The 18,144-nt window shown below is 40.3% G+C and overlaps 1 protein-coding gene across 5 annotated transcripts in view; it reads right to left on the bottom strand.

The window, feature by feature from the left end:
* The window catches only part of Dgcr2 (DiGeorge syndrome critical region gene 2), a 70,115-nt gene that overhangs the window by 47,872 nt on the left and 4,099 nt on the right, over positions 1–18,144 (bottom strand). Inside the window, exon 2 of one of the 5 annotated variants that reach the window (XM_048785123.1) lies at positions 8,669–8,800. The exons of the other annotated variants lie outside the window; for them this stretch is intronic. Within the exon in view, the coding sequence (XP_048641080.1) occupies positions 8,669–8,744 (76 nt within the window). The 5' untranslated portion in view covers positions 8,745–8,800. The remainder of the gene's footprint in view (positions 1–8,668; positions 8,801–18,144) is intronic. 5 annotated transcript variants of the gene reach the window in all.

Consider the following 18,144-nt stretch of genomic DNA (forward strand, 5'->3'; position numbering starts at 1 on the left):
GGGGGGGGGGGAGGTACACTACTATTGGCTCTACCCTTGAGCTATACTCCCAGGTCTTAAATACAGTTTCCAAATATAATTTTACTGGAAAAATGTATTGTTTGTGGCTATTTTCAATCTACAACTGTAGAGTTGAGTAGCCTGTATGACCATCACAGTTGAGAACATTTACTTTCTAGCCCTTTAAAAAACAGTCTATAGACTAGTGCAGTGGAGCATGCCTGTAATCCCAGCGATTTGGGAGGCTGAGGCAGAAGGGTCACAAGTTTGAGGTCAGCCTCAGCAAATTAGCAAGGTCCTAATCCTCAAAATAAAACATGAAGGAAGGAGAAAACTACCTCTAACCATAGGGCTCTGGAATATACCTTTAAAAAGATGGGATTTGAATGGGTTTTCCAAGGAGAGAGATGGTTTCTGATATAATAGAAACAACATTCCAGGAAAAAGCAAGGCTTTAGGAAATATCAGGGAGTAGGAGGGCATAACAAGTAGAGTATGTGCGAGATGCCAGATGGGGAATCACTGGAGGAGGTTAAGATCAGAAACACAAAATGAAACTTAGCAAGACCCTATCTCAAAATAAATTTTAAAAAGGATGGGGATGTAACTCAGTGGTAAAGTGCCCCTAAATTCAATCCCCAGTAACCCCCCAAAAAACCTTTACACAAAGAAAACTCCAGATCTAAATGGCTGAACTAGAAGATTCTACCCAACATTTAAGAAATAACTAAAACCAATTTTATACAAACTCTCCAGAAATTTACATATTTAAAAAATTACTGTAAAATGGGGCTGGGTTTGTGACTCAGTGGTAGAGCACTTGCCTGGCATGTGTGAGGTCTGATTCTCAACACCACATACAAAATAAATAAATAGATAGATAGATAGGTAGGTAGGTAGGTAGATAAATAAAAAGGTCCATTAACGACTAAAAAAAAAAGTCATAAAAAATAGCATCAAAAAACAAGACTTAGAGATAAATCTAACAGAAGATATACAAGTTCTGTATACTGAAAACATTAATAAAACATTCTTGAAACTTAAAAAAAAAAACCTAACCTTTTATAGATATACAGTGTTCAAGTCTCAGCAGATTCAAATTATTATTCATTCTACCCAAATTGGTCTGTAGAGTCAATGCAACCCCAATAATATTCCAGCGTGCCTTTTTGTAAAGTCTCATAAACTGACTCTAAAATTCATAAGGAAGTGCAAAGGACTAGAATACTCAAAACAACTTTGAAGACTTATTATAAAGGAACAGTTATCAAAACATTGTGGTATAAGTACCCAACAAAGTGTAGTACAGGCATTAAGTCAGATATCACATCAATGGAACATAAAACAAACCACAGAAACAGACCCACACATATGAAAACTGATTTATGACAAAGATACAAAGGCAATTCACTAAGAAAGAACAGTGTTATCAACAAATGAAACTGGAACAACTCTGTTCATTTTTTAAAAAGTACTGTGATCGGGGCTGGGGTTGTGGCTCAGTGGTAGAGGCTCGCCTAACACACATGAGGCACTGGGTTCAATCCTCAGCACCACACAGAAATGAAATAAAGATTGTGTGTCCACCTACAACTAAAAAATTAATATTAAAAAAAAAGTACTGTGATCTATTTCTTGTACCACATATAAAACTTAATTTAAAACAGACCATAGACAAAATGTAAAGCCTCAAAGGATCAAACTTATAGAAGAAAACATTGGAAGAAAATCTTTGTAGCCTTGGCAAAGATTTCTTACACATATATACCAAAAGCATGACCTACATAAGTTGGACTTCATCAAAATTTAGCACTTTTGTCCTACAAAAAGACATCAAATCAAGAGAATGAAAGCCAGGCACTGTGGTGCATGCCTGGCTACTCTGGAGACTGAGACAGGAGGACTGTAGATTCCAGGCTAGTCTCAGAAACTTATTAGCAAAACTCAGTCTCAAAACAAATTAAGCAGAGCTAGGGATATAGCCCAGCACCACTGAATTCAAAAGAAAAAGAGAAAAGGAAAGAAAAAAAAAAAGGGCAGACAAATAGGAGGGAGGGAGGAAAAGGAAAAGAGGGGGGAAGAAAGGAAAAAACAGGTTAGTGGTTGCCAGAGACTGGGGGGTAGGAGAAAGGGGGAGGTTATTTGAACGAGGCATAGTTTCTATTCGAAAAGTTTTAGAAATGTGTCATTATAAAGGTTGTGTAACATTCTGAATGTACTTAATGCCACTGAATTGTATGCTAAAAAATGGTTAAAAGGAGATTGGAGTTGGGCACATATATGCCTAAGAGATATACAAGGCCCTGGGTTCAGTCTTCAGTAATGGGGGGAAAAGGAAGCTAACACAGTAAATTTTATGTTTTGTGCATTTTACCACATTAAAAAAAAAAAAAAAAAAAAACTAAAGAAAAGTGAAAATCCCAAACATGTATCCTAATTAGCTATCAGTGCAATGATGTCATCACATGTCACATAGTCTCTGGAAATGCCACTGTACACTGTGAGAATGGAGAGAAAGGAAAATGATACTTTAGTATTATGAAAATAATGATTATCCTCATGGATTTCCTGAAAGGGTAGGGGTGCTCCAGGATCCTGGGCACACTTAGAGAGGTACTGTTTTATGCTACACAATGTCTGGCAACTGACTGATCTGTCCCTGTAGAAAGTTAGGAGACTGCAATATAGATTCTTTCTCCAGAGTCAGTTCTTTGTCAGGAGCCTTGGCCTTGGTTTAAATGATGTAAACTGGCCTGGGATTGTAGCTCAGTGAAAGAGCACTTGCCTCGCACATGTGAGGCACTGGTTAGATCCTAAGCACCACATAAAAATAAATAAATAAAATAAAAGCATTGTGTCCATCTACAACTAAAAAAATTTTTTTTATTATGTAAGCTGAGTTGTCTCAAATTACTATGTGAAATTTAGTATGCTGCCTAATTGTTTGAAATTGAGTTCTCAACCTTTGCCCACAATAAGCAAGAGAAACACAGAATACTAGCAGAAGCACACACAATCCACATCACAAAGGAAATAAAAAATATCTAAAAGGAAATGCAGGAGAAAGTATTAGCTCACCTCCTCCCACTGCCAACAGCCCACTCAAATGTGGCTCCACCAGAGTGGACTGAGATGCCTTGGATGCAGCCCCTCCATACCTGCTTCAGTGGCCATCAATGCCCTGCAAAAAGTACCCCAAGACCAAGAGATCCCAGCATCCCTGGCAGGCCTGTTTCCAGCAGACCAGGGCAGCTAAGCCTCCATCACTTAATTATTCTGCCTTGAACAGAGATAGCAGCTGCTTCCTTTACAAAAGGTGCTTCTAGGAAAGAGATATTTGTATTTGTCCAGCACCATACTCCAAGTCAGAGAGAGGATCTGAAGCAGTGCTGGCTGGGCCGCTCGTGCAAATGGTCACATGACTCTAGGAGACTGGCTTCTGTGAACATAGTTCCACCCAGGACCACAGAACCTAGGCAGACAGTCTCTTCTCAGGACACCTTGAAGAGGAAACAGTGACTACTGTCAATAATGGCAACTAGGGCATCCTGCTAAAGTTTTCTAAACAAAGGGGTCAACCTTTGTCCTGAAGTAAGACAGTCAAGAAGAGGCTTGAAAGAGATCTCAGATACTGGCAGCATCTGAACCACCAGAGATCCTGGGGCAAACTTATGGCCAAGGGTACAGACTGAACAAGTGTTGCTCAGCAGGAAAGCGTAGGTGCATGGCCTGGAAAGGGCACCCTATTCAGTGGAGCCCAGAGGAACTGTGGTACCAGATGCCTTCACAAGTTGCCCTATAGCTCCAGAAAGGGATGCAGCTGGCAATGGAAGACAACATCAGAACACCGATCAGTGGCAGCCCAGAGAGTGAAATCAAAGGGCAGAACTTCTTAAGACGTAGGGAAAAGTACCAGGTGCTGTGGCACACAACTATAATCCCAGTGGCTTGGGAGGCTAAGATAGGAGGATCAAGAGTTCAAAGCCAGCCTCAGCAATTTAGCAAGGCCCTTAGCAACTCAGTGAATAAAACATAAAATATAAAAAAGGGCTGGGGATGTGGCTCAGTGGTTAAGGCCCCTGAGTTCAATCTCTGGTACAAAAAAAAAAGAAGAAGAAGAAGAAGTAGGGTAAAGCACAACCAGGCATTTAAAAAGGAGCATGGGAAACCATTCTAGAATCATCTGTGATCATATTACAAACTCATCACCTTTCCTAAAGAGTATTATACCATTTGCCCTTTCTTGACGATCAACGGCCACTTCCAAGCCCCACTACCTACCTTCTTAGACCCCAGACTCAGCAGCCCCAGCCCCCTTAGCTCTTCCTTGAAATCCCTCTGGCTTCTTCTTAGTCACTGCCACTTCTCTTGGGCACCAATGGCCAACCTGTAACCTCCTGGCTCCTGTACCTTCCTGGAAGTACAGGGAGATCAGCTCAGAAAGGAGCTCTAGGGACCCATTGCAAACAACAAGCCTCAGCCCCCAGACAATATGACAACTACCTGACCTTGCTGCGTTCCATTCCTTCATCTGTAAAGCATGGAAGTAATCATCCTTATTGGGCCCTCCTGACTGGCAGTTCTGTTGCTCAAAGCAGAAAAATCACTCAAGCAGCACATGGTTGCTTAAGTTTCATGTATCCCACACTAGGAAGGATTCCAGGAGATCCCTTGAAGAGATAAATGCTCTCAGAAGGTCCCACATGGACAAAAAGTAGATAGGAGGCAGAAAGCAGGGCCAGGGGGTTTGCACAGATTGGCCTGCTTCTGATCTCCACAGTGACACCCAGTTAAGTCTGCTGCTACCTGTGGGCCTAGACATCCTCTGCTCTCAGGCCACCAGGTTGCAGTCCCAACACTACCAGCATCTGAACTTCAAGCTGCAAAGAGTTCAGAGATTAACTGGCCATGGGATTATTACTCAGGAGGACCCAGAGTTCACAACACAGAGGTGTGTGGCTCTTGAAAATGAAAGGATTGGAAGCTTCATTAGCAGAACTGAAAAAAGGCCTGAGGCTGCTCTACTTATCAAAACACCCATTCAATTCAGCCAGCTCACTTCACAGAAGGGCTATCCACCTGCTCAGTATTCCACAGCCAGAAGCCAGGCCCTGAGCATCAGGATTTGTCTGGATTCTTTTACCCAGCAGAGTGCTCCATGTTCTGACTCCTTCTTAGAGGGCAGGATTCAAATATTTCAGTTCTGACATTTTCTTTTTTTGAGAAAGAAGACAGAGGACTTCACAAGATGTACAGACTCCTTACAAAGCTGGACAAAGCTCAGGGAGACCGAAAGGTGCCACTGCCCAACCACCAACTTGAGACCACAGAGGCAGGGATGTACTGCAATATTGTAAACACACAAAGACTCCTGCTATTTTGAAATACATTTACATCTCTGATATTGCTCCCCAGGCATAAGGACCACCAAACACATTTCCAAGTAGCCCCTGGGGCAGACAGAATCTCTGAGTGATGGCTTCACCCTAAGTCATTCCTCCACACAAACCACACAGCTCCTATTCCTATCATCAGAAACCTGGCAGAGAGGGCCAGCTGTGTTGTGACAGTGAATGGTGGTAAGGCTATCAAGCCTAGGGGAGTGCCAGTCACTTTCTCCTACAGGCCAAGGGGCATAAGGCTGACACTAGAGAATGCCACACCAGAATAAAAAATGACAAGTCTAAAAAGCAATATTTATTTCTCATAAATAACAAACATCTTCCATATCTACAAGATGAAGCTACTACTTCCATCACCTGCTACTACCTATACATAGATATCATCCAACTACATACTGGCTTATCTATCCTGCCTTTCTCCTTAGGCAAATGTTTGGGGAAGAAGGTTCACTTAAAATAAGTTATCCTGTTTTCTTGAACCCACCCTAAGAAAAAGAATTTGACCACAGGAGATGAAAGCAGAGGAGAGGCAGGTTTACCAATCATAACTATTAACTGAATGACACTGTCAGTAAAAGTATAGCAACCTGCAATCAAACTATATTTTATGGGGACAGGCTGGGGGAAGAAAGGGAGTACTCAAGAATACTGCCAGGGTAAGAAGGTGGGGCAGAACTAGAGAAAGGGCTATCTAACATCTGATGTAACATCTACCAGTGGTGTTATCCAACATTCACACCAGTTTGATCACAGCCACAGTATAATATATCATCTCAAGAAGAGTAACCACCTCGGCAAAGCCAGATTCTTAAATATTCACTTTGCCTGTACCAGGCAGTATATTTAGTGCTTGGAATACATTAGTATCAATCCTTAAGACAAACCCATTCACTCATCAATGAACACTGCCTGTACCTCCTAGGAGCCAGGCACTGTCCTGGACACAAATGAGAATGATGAGAAATACAAGGTGTCTGCCCTCACAGAGCTTGTATCCTATGGGGGCTTCTTTAAAAGTACAAACTTCTTTGGTCTAAATCTCAGTAAAGACACATAAATCAATACAACAGAATACAGATCCTAGAAACAGACTTCACACAAATATGGTCAATGTATTTTTTTTTTTCTCGTGGTACTGGGGATTGATCCCAGGAGTGTTTTACCACTGAACCACATCCCAGCCCTTTTGAATATCAGACAGGATCTCCCTAGGTTGCTGAGGCTACCCTCAAACTTGCAATCCTCCTGCCATAGCCTCCAGAGTAAATGGGATTACAGAAATATACCACCACACCCTGCTAGTCAGTGCAGGGGTATTTTTGTTTTTAACTCTTTTTAAATTTTTAAGTTGTATATGGACACAATACCTTTACATTATTTATTTTTATATGATGCTGAGGATCGAACCCAGTGCCTCACACATGCAAGACAAGGACACTACCACTGAGCTACGACCCCAGCCCCATAAATGCAGTTTTGATAAAGGTACAAAGACAATGATAACCTTTCAACAGATGATGCTAGAATAACGGGAACACATGCACACATGCACATGCATGCTCTTTCCCACCCCTCTCTCTATATATATAAAGGAACTCAATCAGGGAAATTCAAATTAAAACCACAAAATACACCCATTAAGATGGCCACTGTCAAAAACCAAACCAGAAAATAGAAAGTGTTGACAAGGATGGGTAAACTAAAACCCTTACACATTGTTAATGGGAATATAAAATAGTACTGTCATTGTGAAAAACAGAAGTTTCTCAAAAATTAAAAATTTGTGCACTCATGTTGATAGCAGCATTATTCACAGCCACCAAAAGGTGGAATAACCTAAGTGTCTGGAGGTGAATGAATGAACAAAATGCAGTATATGCATACATGAAATATAAATCAGCTTCAAAAAAGTAGTTCTGATACATGCCACAATATAGATAAACCTTAAAAGACAATATGCTCAGTGACATAAGCCAGACACAAAAAGACAAAATACTCTATGATTCTACTTGTATGAAGTATTTAAAGTAGTCAGACTCTCAGAAACAAGAAGTAGAATAGTAGTTGCTGAGGGTATGAGGACAGGGGAAGAGGGCAGTTTTTCAGTAGGCATACACTTTGGGTTTTGCAAGATGAAAAATGTTGTAAGGATCTCTTGCACAATAATGTATATATGGATAACACAACTGAACTGCAAATATACAAATGGTTAAGATAGTATATTTTATGTTATCTTTAAATTTTAAAAATTTGCAACAATTATAACAAAAATAAACAAAAAATAAACCTTACTTCCAAGAATCTAGTACTATCCTATTTAGAGAAAAGATGAGTCTCTTTTATGTCCTCTCAAGTAGTCTAATACTATTCCTATTTAGAGAAAAGATGAGGTCTCTTTTTTGTCCCTCCTGGGACCAGTTTCCCAAATAGGGTGACAGAGAATCCACCTAACCCTTAAAAGCACATAGAAAATATAGAGGGATTTTAAAGTCCTAAGGGTAATTTTTGGTTTTGAAATGGGAGTCTTGTTATGTTACCCAGGCTGGCCTCTAATGAGATTCACCTTTTATTTTCTTGTTCTTTTTCTCCCTGCCTCTAGTGTGGGGGATTTGCACTAGAGCCTCATACATGCTAGGCAAGCACTCTAACACCAAGCTATATCCCCAACCTCATCTAAGGGTAATATTAAAACTGAACAACACAACTCCTTCAGGAACACTGAACTGGAAATCTAAGACATCCTGAAAGGAGACAATCCCAAGGCCCAGATGTAACAGTCAGCTGTGCTCCAGCTCCTCATTCAGGCTAGAATCCCCACTCACAAAAACACTCTATTCAAAGGTGGTACAGCCTAAAAAGCTTTATTTCACAAAAATAAATGAAGAGGAAGACTCAACACACAGACTCCATCTGAGGGTTATAGTTTAGGGTTAATTAAGTTATTGCACACCAAGTGCTTAGCAGAGTGCATGATGCTCAGACAGGGGATGGGGTGGAGGTGATGAAGACAAGGATAACAACAGCTAAACACCAAGGCTGAGACTGCAGGAACACGCTGGGAGGGAATGTGCTCCACTTCTGGCAAGCTGAGTGTGAGGCTTCTGAAGGGCATCACATGGACGCAGCAGCAGGAAGGGGGCAACTGGGACTGTGGCACTGATAACCAAGTCTAGGGGAAGAAGATAAGAAAAGCAGGATGGAGAGGTTGAAACTGAAAAGACAAAAGAAACAGAGGGAAAAAGTGCTGGGGATAATGAAGTACCTACTGAAGTTGTACAATGTCAGAGTGTGAGTTCTAGGTTGCCCAGGTTTCAAATACCAGCTCCACCTTATAAGCTCCATCTTAGAAGCTGTGTGACCTTAGGCAAGTCACTTACTCCTCCAAGCTGTCTCTTCATCTGTAAAATAAGATTAATATGAGTACCCACTTCCTATAAAAATGGCATCACAACTCACATTGCAATTAAAAAGTAGAAACATGAAACAGCATTTAGTTAGAATTTTATGTCATTTTTGTATGTTCTACTCATCTTTAGAATTACCTTCTATTTTTGTAATATGTTTGACATATAGTTATATGAAATTTTTCCTTTCAAAGTATCTTTTTCTGATATTTTATTGTAAATGTTTCTTAGGAGGTAATATATCAGGCTGTGGTTGTGGCTCAGTGGTAGAGTGCTTGCCTAGCATGCATTGGGCACTGGGTTCGATCCTCAGCACCACATAAAAATAAAAAATAAAGAGATTGTGTCTACCTAAAACTAAAAAAATAAATATTTTTCAAAAAAGAGATAATATATCTACATGGCTCAAAATCCACAAGGTCCATACAAAAGGAAGGAGGTAGATTATTAACAATCATCCTCCCAAGCTTCGGGATATGAACACATGCATTCATGCCTTTGATCACAATGACAATGTGATGAGATCATAAGGGGAGGCCACTAACTAGCTTGAACTGGTCACCCAGGACCCAAAGAGTTGTAAAAGCATCGGTGTCCACACAAGATGCTGGTAGAGTCATTGAAGGGCCTTAATCCCTTGAAAAGATGGCCTTCCTCAGGCAGTAGGGGTTCTACTGGCAATACACAATGCTTTCATGATTTTGGAATCATGTACTCAAAACAGCAGTCCCAAGTGTCCTGTTTCTCTTCTACTTAAAAACTATGAAATTATATCAGCCAAATTAATTATCCTTTGAGCCTCAGCATCCTAATTTTTAAATCAGACCTCCCACCTGCCTCACCCCTATAAATGGTTGTCAAATAAAGGATATGTACAAACTACTCCAAACTCCTGAGCCAAACTCAACCCCGTTTTAGCCACTCCCAATACCAGAACATATACAAAGACTCTTGGAGTCCAAGCCTGTGGCACTAGACAGACATGAAATACAAATGGCAATGGTTGGTTGAATTGAGAGGTTACTAACCAAACCAACAAACTCATATAATACCACAACTAGAGTCCAAATGACCGAGACGAGACATCTTTTTTTTTTAATCTCCAGAGAGAAAATGAAACAACAACAAAACAAACAAACAAAAAACACAATGGTTTGTTAAACTCTTGGCAAATCAATACAAAACTAGGCCAATGAGGTCTCAGGACTCAGGAAAGAAAAATAATTATTTTTAAAATATTCAATTATTTTATAAAATAGTTTTTAAATAAAAACTTACTGAATAATTTTAAATTGACAGCAATGATACCACGTATCCCTCATCCAGTGGCCCCTGCTGTTAACAACTTAATAGCACCACCACACATTGGTCACAACTAAGAAACTAACAGTGGCACATTTCTATTAATTGAATTCCACTAACTGTTCCACTAGTATCCTTTTTCTATTCCACCAATCCAGTATACCCTATTGCAAGGAGTATTACAAAGTAATTTTTAATACAATCCCATCAGAAGATTTTAAAGTTAACAAAACAATATTGAAAAAATTTTAGCATTTAAATTTTATTTGGCCACTTTTTTACTGATACTAAATCATCATTTACTCAATATAATATAAATAATATACATTCACTATAGAATGGAAATAATTTTTAAGCAGGGATGGGTATAGTTCAGTGGCAGAGCATTTGCATAGCATCCATGAGGTTATAGGTTCATTCACCAGCTCCATAAAAAAATTATAAAATTAAGCAAATAGCAATGTACGTTAGTGAGAAACGGCATATCAAAACTATCAAATCTACTGGGTTGGGGCTGTGGCTCAGTGGTAGAGCGCTTGCCTAGCAAGCGTGAGGCACTGTGTTCAATCCTCAGCATCATATTAAAAAAAAAAAAACTATAAAATTTAAAAGTGATTTTTAAATTAAAAAATGAGATGTTTCTTTACCTATCAGTGTGATGAAATCAAGCTTGTGATAATGCTGAGATTACTGTATCACCCTCAATATTACTTAATAAGAGGAGTTTCAAATCAACATAGCTTTGAACCAAACTATAACACACAGGGCTGGGGATATAGTTTAGTTGGTAGAGTGTTTACCTCACATGCACAAGGCCCTGGGTTCAATCCTCAGCACCACAAAAAAACAAAAACAAACACACAGAGATATTAATTAATACAAGTACCTCCTGAACCCAATACTCTTGAGTATATACTAAGAGTACAAAAAGTCAAAAAGAGTTGGAGAAAAAAATCTTAAACTCTTAGTGTACTTTGGAAACTACTGAATGTGCACTGTATGATTAAGTAAATGAGTAAATCTATTATGTTTCTGGGAGCCAAGGTTCTCATTTTGGAAAAGGATGATAAAAATATGGAACAGGAAAAGCAAGCAATAGTGTGATGCTGTACTGGAAATAAAAGAAACAGTATGAATTAACAAAGATATAGAGACAATGCATGCATGTTTACACATGCTCAGATAGACAGACACTCTTCCTAGACAGCAACATTCTCTTAGCACCCAAAACACTAAATAATATCTCCCAAAACAAGGAACCAGGGATCTGTGGAAAAAGGTACAAGGAAGAGCTGGTCAGTGATACATGTATAAAATCCTGGTGACTGGGGGAGGCTAAGGCAGGAGAATCATAAGTTCAAGGCCAGCCTCAGCAACTTAGCAAGACCCTCAGCAACTTGGTAGGGCCCTGTCTCAAAGTAAAAAATAAAAAAGGACTGGGTAGTTGTAGCTCAGAGGTAAAGTGTCCCTGGGTTCAGTTCCCAGTACCAAAAAAAAAAACAAAACAACAAAAAAAGGTACAAGGAAGGGAATGGAAACGCATCGAATATAGAAGCTAGTCGGAAGGGGCTAATGCTTGCCAAATCAATTATAAGCCTCAAAAGGAATGCTAACAGTAAGAAGTTATGACACGAGAGAAAAAAGGATCATGAGTCCATATTAATTCTAAAAGATGAAAAGGAAAAAAGGGAAAGCTCTATTTTATAGAATACCAATCAAAAAAGAATGATAAGGAGAAAATCATGATTTAGCAACCATCATCATGATAAATAATTTAGACAAAAATCATCAATGAATGCTTTAAAACACTGGGCAAAGCTATCTATCTCACCTGACCAAGTAGGCAAAATAGACATTCCTGGAATAGCCTGACAGTAGGTGCCTCCTGAGGGGATGCACTGAGGGTGGTTCAATGTCCTGAGGCACTATTCCTGCCAAACTGAATATTTCACAGGGGGAAAAAATCTGATAAGTCCAAAATGAGGAAAATTCTGTATGATGATTGTATTCCTTTTAAAGACAATGGTATAAAAGACAAAGAAAGTCAGAGAGCTGTTCTAGAATTTAAAAGATGCATGTGACAATTAAATGCAACATATAATCCTAAGGTGGAACCAAGTTTGAAAAAAGAATAAGTACTAAATGGAACAACTGACAAGTAAGGATATAAACAGTATATCTCTATAAACTGCCTAAATTTGGTAACTAAACTGTGGTTATAGAGAATGAACTTAAAAAATGTAAACTGAGGAATTCAAGATGAATTGTCAACAAGTCTACAATTCAATTTCAAGTAGTATCGCAAAAAAGAAAGTGTATGTGTACACACATACAAACCAAGTACACATGCAAATGTTTGGTGAGTCAAGGGTTAACAATTGGTAAATTTGAAATTTGTATGTAGAAGGAATTCATGCTATTATACTTGCAATTTTTCTCTAGGCTTGAAATGTTTCCAAAATAAAAGAATCTTTAAAAAGAATGAGATAAGTTTATATATACTGATCTATATAAATCTCCAAAATACATTGTTAAATGAAAAAGAACAATTTCATTTATGTAAAAAGTTTGTGTAAATATCTGTAAATGTAGAAGAAAACCATCACTTTTTTCCAGGCTGTCCAGACAAGATCATCTATAACCCTTGGGCTTACTCTGTGCCCGTGAGGTACCATACCAATCTGCACTAGACCCCAACACACGAACAAGGTGGAGGGGGGGATCCCAAGGTCTTATCCCACTACCAGGATGGCCAATAAACCCAGTGGCAGCCAGTGCTACAAGCAAACTCTTTGCATCAACAGACCAATTTCAATGGAAGTATATGGCTCAGATCTGCTAACAACCCTGTACTGACCCTTGGGGGACTCTCTGTTGCAGCTCTGCCCACTGCCTAGCCCCTGGCATGCCCCAAGCAATCCCCTCCACAGCTTTTAACTCAGTGAGTCAGCATATCTGCCAAGAATCTACCCTCAGCCCTGTCTTGTCCAACAGGAACCAGCTGAAGGAATGGACAACAAGCTGACCAAACTAATGGTTATCTGCCAAAGACAGCAGAAGTTAGGCTACAGAGAGGGGCCAAAAGGAGGAAGGGGCAGAAATATACACTAAGGACAATGACCAGCCCAGGATGACTGAATCAACAGAGAGAAAAAGGAAGGTGGAGGAGAGAGAGAAGGCCAAGAGTAGTCATGCACAGCTCTCATATCCAGTGAGCTCTCAACCACAGCCTGCACCATGCATTGCCTGGGGAAAGGCCAAAAGAGGTCTCACGCAAGGGCAGGCCTGTTACCAAATCCAGCTGCCAAGCAAGCCCAGGGGAGCCCCCTTCCCCAGGCTAAATGGCTGGTGAACTTCAGGGACGATACATAATGACCAGAAGCCCTCAACTCTATCACCTTTCAACCCAGCTAACATCTGAGGAGCAACCTCCCCCAGCACAAGGCCCAGACCAGCTGGCTCTCTCCCCACCAGCACCCCCCACCCCACTTCCCACCATCCTCCAAAGGCATTCCTTCTGGACAGCCACAAGGCCTTTATCCTCCTTGCCACCCTGCTAAGGGCAGCTGCAAGGCCCACTGGCTAAAGGAACTATTGCTGTTTATGTCAAAATATAAATAGCCATTTGTACATTTGTTCAATAATGATTTCTGAGTGCCAACTCTGCTTAATCAGGACATGTACACAGCAAATTATAGACCCCACACCAGGCTCTCAGGATTATTAACATGCTCTACAGAACGCTAGGGAAACTAATGGTCACCAAATCCTCAACACCCAGACAAAAAAGCATGTATGATGAAGAAATAAAGAATACGACAAGGAGCAAAATTGTGAACAATTCTGGCCCTGTCCAAAGCATGGCAGCTATTTTGGAAACTCTCAGAAAGTCATATATGCTCCTCTAATACCACTAAGATTCTGTAGCACTCACTGTGTGGCAGACACAATTTAAAACCACTGCACTTTACTACCTCCTGGAAGGAGCCCTGACTCAGGAGTCATGCCTATATTCACATACATAATCTTGCACACAGATTCAGGGGGTAACCCAGATGTCCATCTGAGAATAACACTAACAGTTTGCCTGTTTGAAGCATTTGCTTTCTATCACTTTCGGAACTTTATACTTACCCATTTTAACCCTCACAACATCTCCATGAAGCCCTAATATGATGTCCATGTTCCAGGTAAGGTAATCAAGACACAGAGAAGTCACAGAGGGAAATGCAGAACAGACTCAACTCCAGGCAGTGTTGCTTTAGGATCCATGCTCTAAAACCACCACCCAAACTGCCGCTATCTAACCTGGATGAATCCTTTTACAGACAGGTCATTCATGAAGCACAACCACATCCGGACTTTACTATTTCCTAGGTCATCCGAACCTACAGCCCTCTGCACTCCAAACACAGGCCCATGAGCCATTCATCTCCAGCCTGGATTTGCCCTACTAAGGCCCATTATGTCTACATAACAGGACACAAAGCTTAGCTTGAAATTGCAGGACAAGATGTGTTAGCTTTCATTAACGCTCCGAAGACAATTAATACATCAAGCCCAAAACAAAATACAGCTGTTAACCATTCCTCAAGCTCAGCAAACTAGAGACCCCACATCAGGCTCTCAGGATTACTAATCTGCTCTGCAGAATGCTAGGGAAACTAATGGTCACCAAATCCTCAACACCCAAACAAAAAAGCATGTATGATGAAGAAATGATCCATCAACACACCAAGAAGATATTTAATCTGCCATAGGTTCTCTACTGGATTCTAAATGTTACTACTGACATATTTCACTGAGAGTCAAAAAACTATTAAAAGTTTTCCTGAAGTCAAACACCAAGGAGGCAAAAGAAGTCTGATGGTCAAAGGTTCAGGTATAGCAGGGGAAGGTGACTGATTACTAGGTCATCACTACCACTACCAAGAAGACAACATGCAGCTAGATCAACTGCCATCACTGCTAAGAGAACATGTACACAGCTAGATCTCCTCCCACCACTGCTGAGGACATACTCATCCAGCAGTTCAGGAAGTATCCAGGGGAGGAAATGATAAGGAAAGTAGCCACAAGGTAGTCCTGGGAAGCAGAACAGGAAAGAAGAGGAAGGCACAGTCTAACAACAGCACAGATATAAACAGGAGCACATATTCACTCCTAAGACTGGAATCACCAACTGCAATAATAACCCTAAATGGGCTGCAGTTATAGCTCACTGGTAAAGCGCTTGCCTAGCATATATGAGGCACTGGATTCAATCCTCAGCACCACATAAAAATAAATAAATAACTGGGCATGATGGCACACGACTAAAATCTCAGTGGCACAGGAGGCTGAGGCAGGAGAAATGCGAGTTCAAAGCCAGACTCAGGGGGTTGGGGATGTGGCTCAAGTGGTAGCGCGCTTGCCTGGCATGCGTGCGGCCGGGGTTCGATCCTCAGCACCACATACAAACAAAGATGTTGTGTCCGCCGAAAACTAAAAAATAAATATTAAAATTCTCTCTCTCTCTTTAAAAAAAAAAGCCAGCCTCAGCAACTTAGCAAGGCTCTAAGCACCTTAGCAAGGCTCTAAGCATCTTTGCAAGACTCTGTCTCTAAATAAAAATACAAAAAAGGGCTGGGGATGTGGCTCAGTGGTTAAGTGTCCCAGAGTTCAATCCTTGGAATAAATAAATAAAGGTATTAGGTCCATCTACAACTGAAGAAATAAAAAATAAATGTTAACATGCACTGATACCTATTCACTTCCATTAGGGTCAGCCTAAGTTTTAACCACAGGACTACTTATGGCCTCAAGACCTTCCCCACAGGACATGACCATGATGCAGTGCTTAGCACGGAGCAGGTATTTGCAAAGGCAATGGAGCCACCTCCTGCTCCCTGAATAGCTGACATGTTCAGGCGTAAAGGGCCAAAATGTATTCAACTTACTCTCAATGCTATTCAGGAAAAACATTATGTGTTTTTAGTGTATACCTATGTACACACACAAGGGCACACACTTAGGCACATGCATGGGGTTAGGGATAAGGCAAATAAACTAAAATGCTAACAGGTAAGTCTGAGCAAAGGATATGCAGTGGGGTTTGGGTTTTTGTTTTGCACTAATTTCATTCTTGCAACTTCTCTTGAAATTTGAAGTTATTTTCAAATAAAAGGTTTCCCTTTAAAAAAGGGAATTTGGCAAATTTAGCTGCCAAAACAATTCATTAGCCAGTGAAGCTAAAAAGTTGTGTTACACCACTTTCCAACCAAAAAGAATGAAACTGTTAACCCAAAAGTCAAATATGCCAGCAGGATAAGTTCTACAAAGTGTCACAGGATAATGGGCTATAAAGGAAAGCACTCAAAATTTAAAAAGCCAAAGCTTCTCAACTTTCCAGCTACTTCTGAGTTTTGGCTCCTTCCACTTATAGGAAAAGTATTCTCTTTTCCAATTCACCAATCCATGCTACTCCACATGAAAGAAAACTCTGGACATCAGAGGTGAAAGAACCCTGAACTAGAAGGCTGAGCTTAAATCCCAGCTATGCTGTTCACCAGCTGTGTGACCTTAAGCAAGTCACTTGCCTTTCCCAACTAGCTTTGCCAGTAATACAAGCAGGACAGCTGCTAATCCTGCTACCTCACCAGGAAGCCTGGCCTGGCAAAAGGCTTTTTATAGGACCAGAAATGGGCAGGCAAAGACAGACCAGGGTTCTTGGACTATGGCCTTGCTCAGAAGCAAGTTTTTTCAGCTACATATGATGGAATCACCCTGGAAAGAGATTTGGCTTAATCTACATCTCTGATTTTGTTTCCCAAGTAAAGACTGAATGAGTTTTTTAAAAAAATATTTTTATTATTGCTGAAACTTTATTTATTTATATGTAGTGCTGAGAATTGAACCTAGTGCCTCACACATGCTAGGCAAGCACTCTACCACTGAGCTACAACCCAAGCCCGACAGAAAGAGTTTTAAGATGAGCAAATGATATTGCATTCCCTGCACAAGTGGGAAAAAGACCAATGCAACAATATCAGTTAGCAACTCCTAGAGAACCCAGGTTGCTTTCACAGTTATTTCAGTACAAATCTCTGATCCTTCTTTCTCCCCACACCCTGGAAGGACATAATACACATCAGTGGTGACTATGGCCAATTACAGAAAAAGTGTGGGGGGAATGAGTGGGGGAGATAGAGGGATTCCATCCCTCAGACCATAACATTCAGAAGGAAAAAGGTTCAATATGTAGAGAATCCCCAGGACTTATCAGGGACAGAGGCAGCCTGGAACTCCACAGCTCAGGTTAAGAAAACTGTTCAAAGCATAATGTGAGGTTCTCTTAAGACCAGGACTGAACATTCACAGAGTGAACAGGGACATAGCCAAGGGTACATAATGAGGGGACAAGTAGATTCCTAGGATTAAAATCTCATCTCAATCACTTAGCTTTATGAGCACTGTAATTCAGTTTCTCCATCTGTAAAATGGGGCTAATAACAGTCTACAAGGGACCATCTGAAAGTTAATCAATACATAACCCATCTTCAATCAACCAAGACCAAATATATATTTCAAAAGAAACTTTGGGGGAGAAGTGAGATTACAGGGAACAACACTATGTCTGTGGAAGTTCCCAAGTAGACTCAGAGGAGTAGCAGAAGGAAATGGAAGTAACTAATCCAAAGAAAGCTGAAAAAGCAAAATTAAAAGGTATTTTTTTTACAAAAGCCTGAAGGTTCTGATTTTTTAAGGAAAACAACTGCCAAAAGGGCAAAAATAATTTGATTCTGGGGATTACAACATGGCTAAAGCAAAGCTGAACAAGCAACTTCCTACTGAAACCCTGGAGGGGACAGAGATCACCAATGACCACATTCATACTCCACAGGAGCTAGTAAGCTGTCTGGCTGATTAAAAGAACTGAAGTGCATACATTTTGTAATTCCCATTATTTCTTATTACTTATCCAATTTTTTTGTTGTTGTTTACTTTCATTCACTAAGTCAGTTCAGACTGACAGCTTTGCAGATATCAATAGTGTG

The sequence above is a fragment of the Marmota marmota genome, unplaced genomic scaffold (assembly GCF_001458135.2).
Source record: "Marmota marmota marmota unplaced genomic scaffold, marMar, whole genome shotgun sequence".
NCBI classification, from domain to species: domain Eukaryota; kingdom Metazoa; phylum Chordata; class Mammalia; order Rodentia; family Sciuridae; genus Marmota; species Marmota marmota.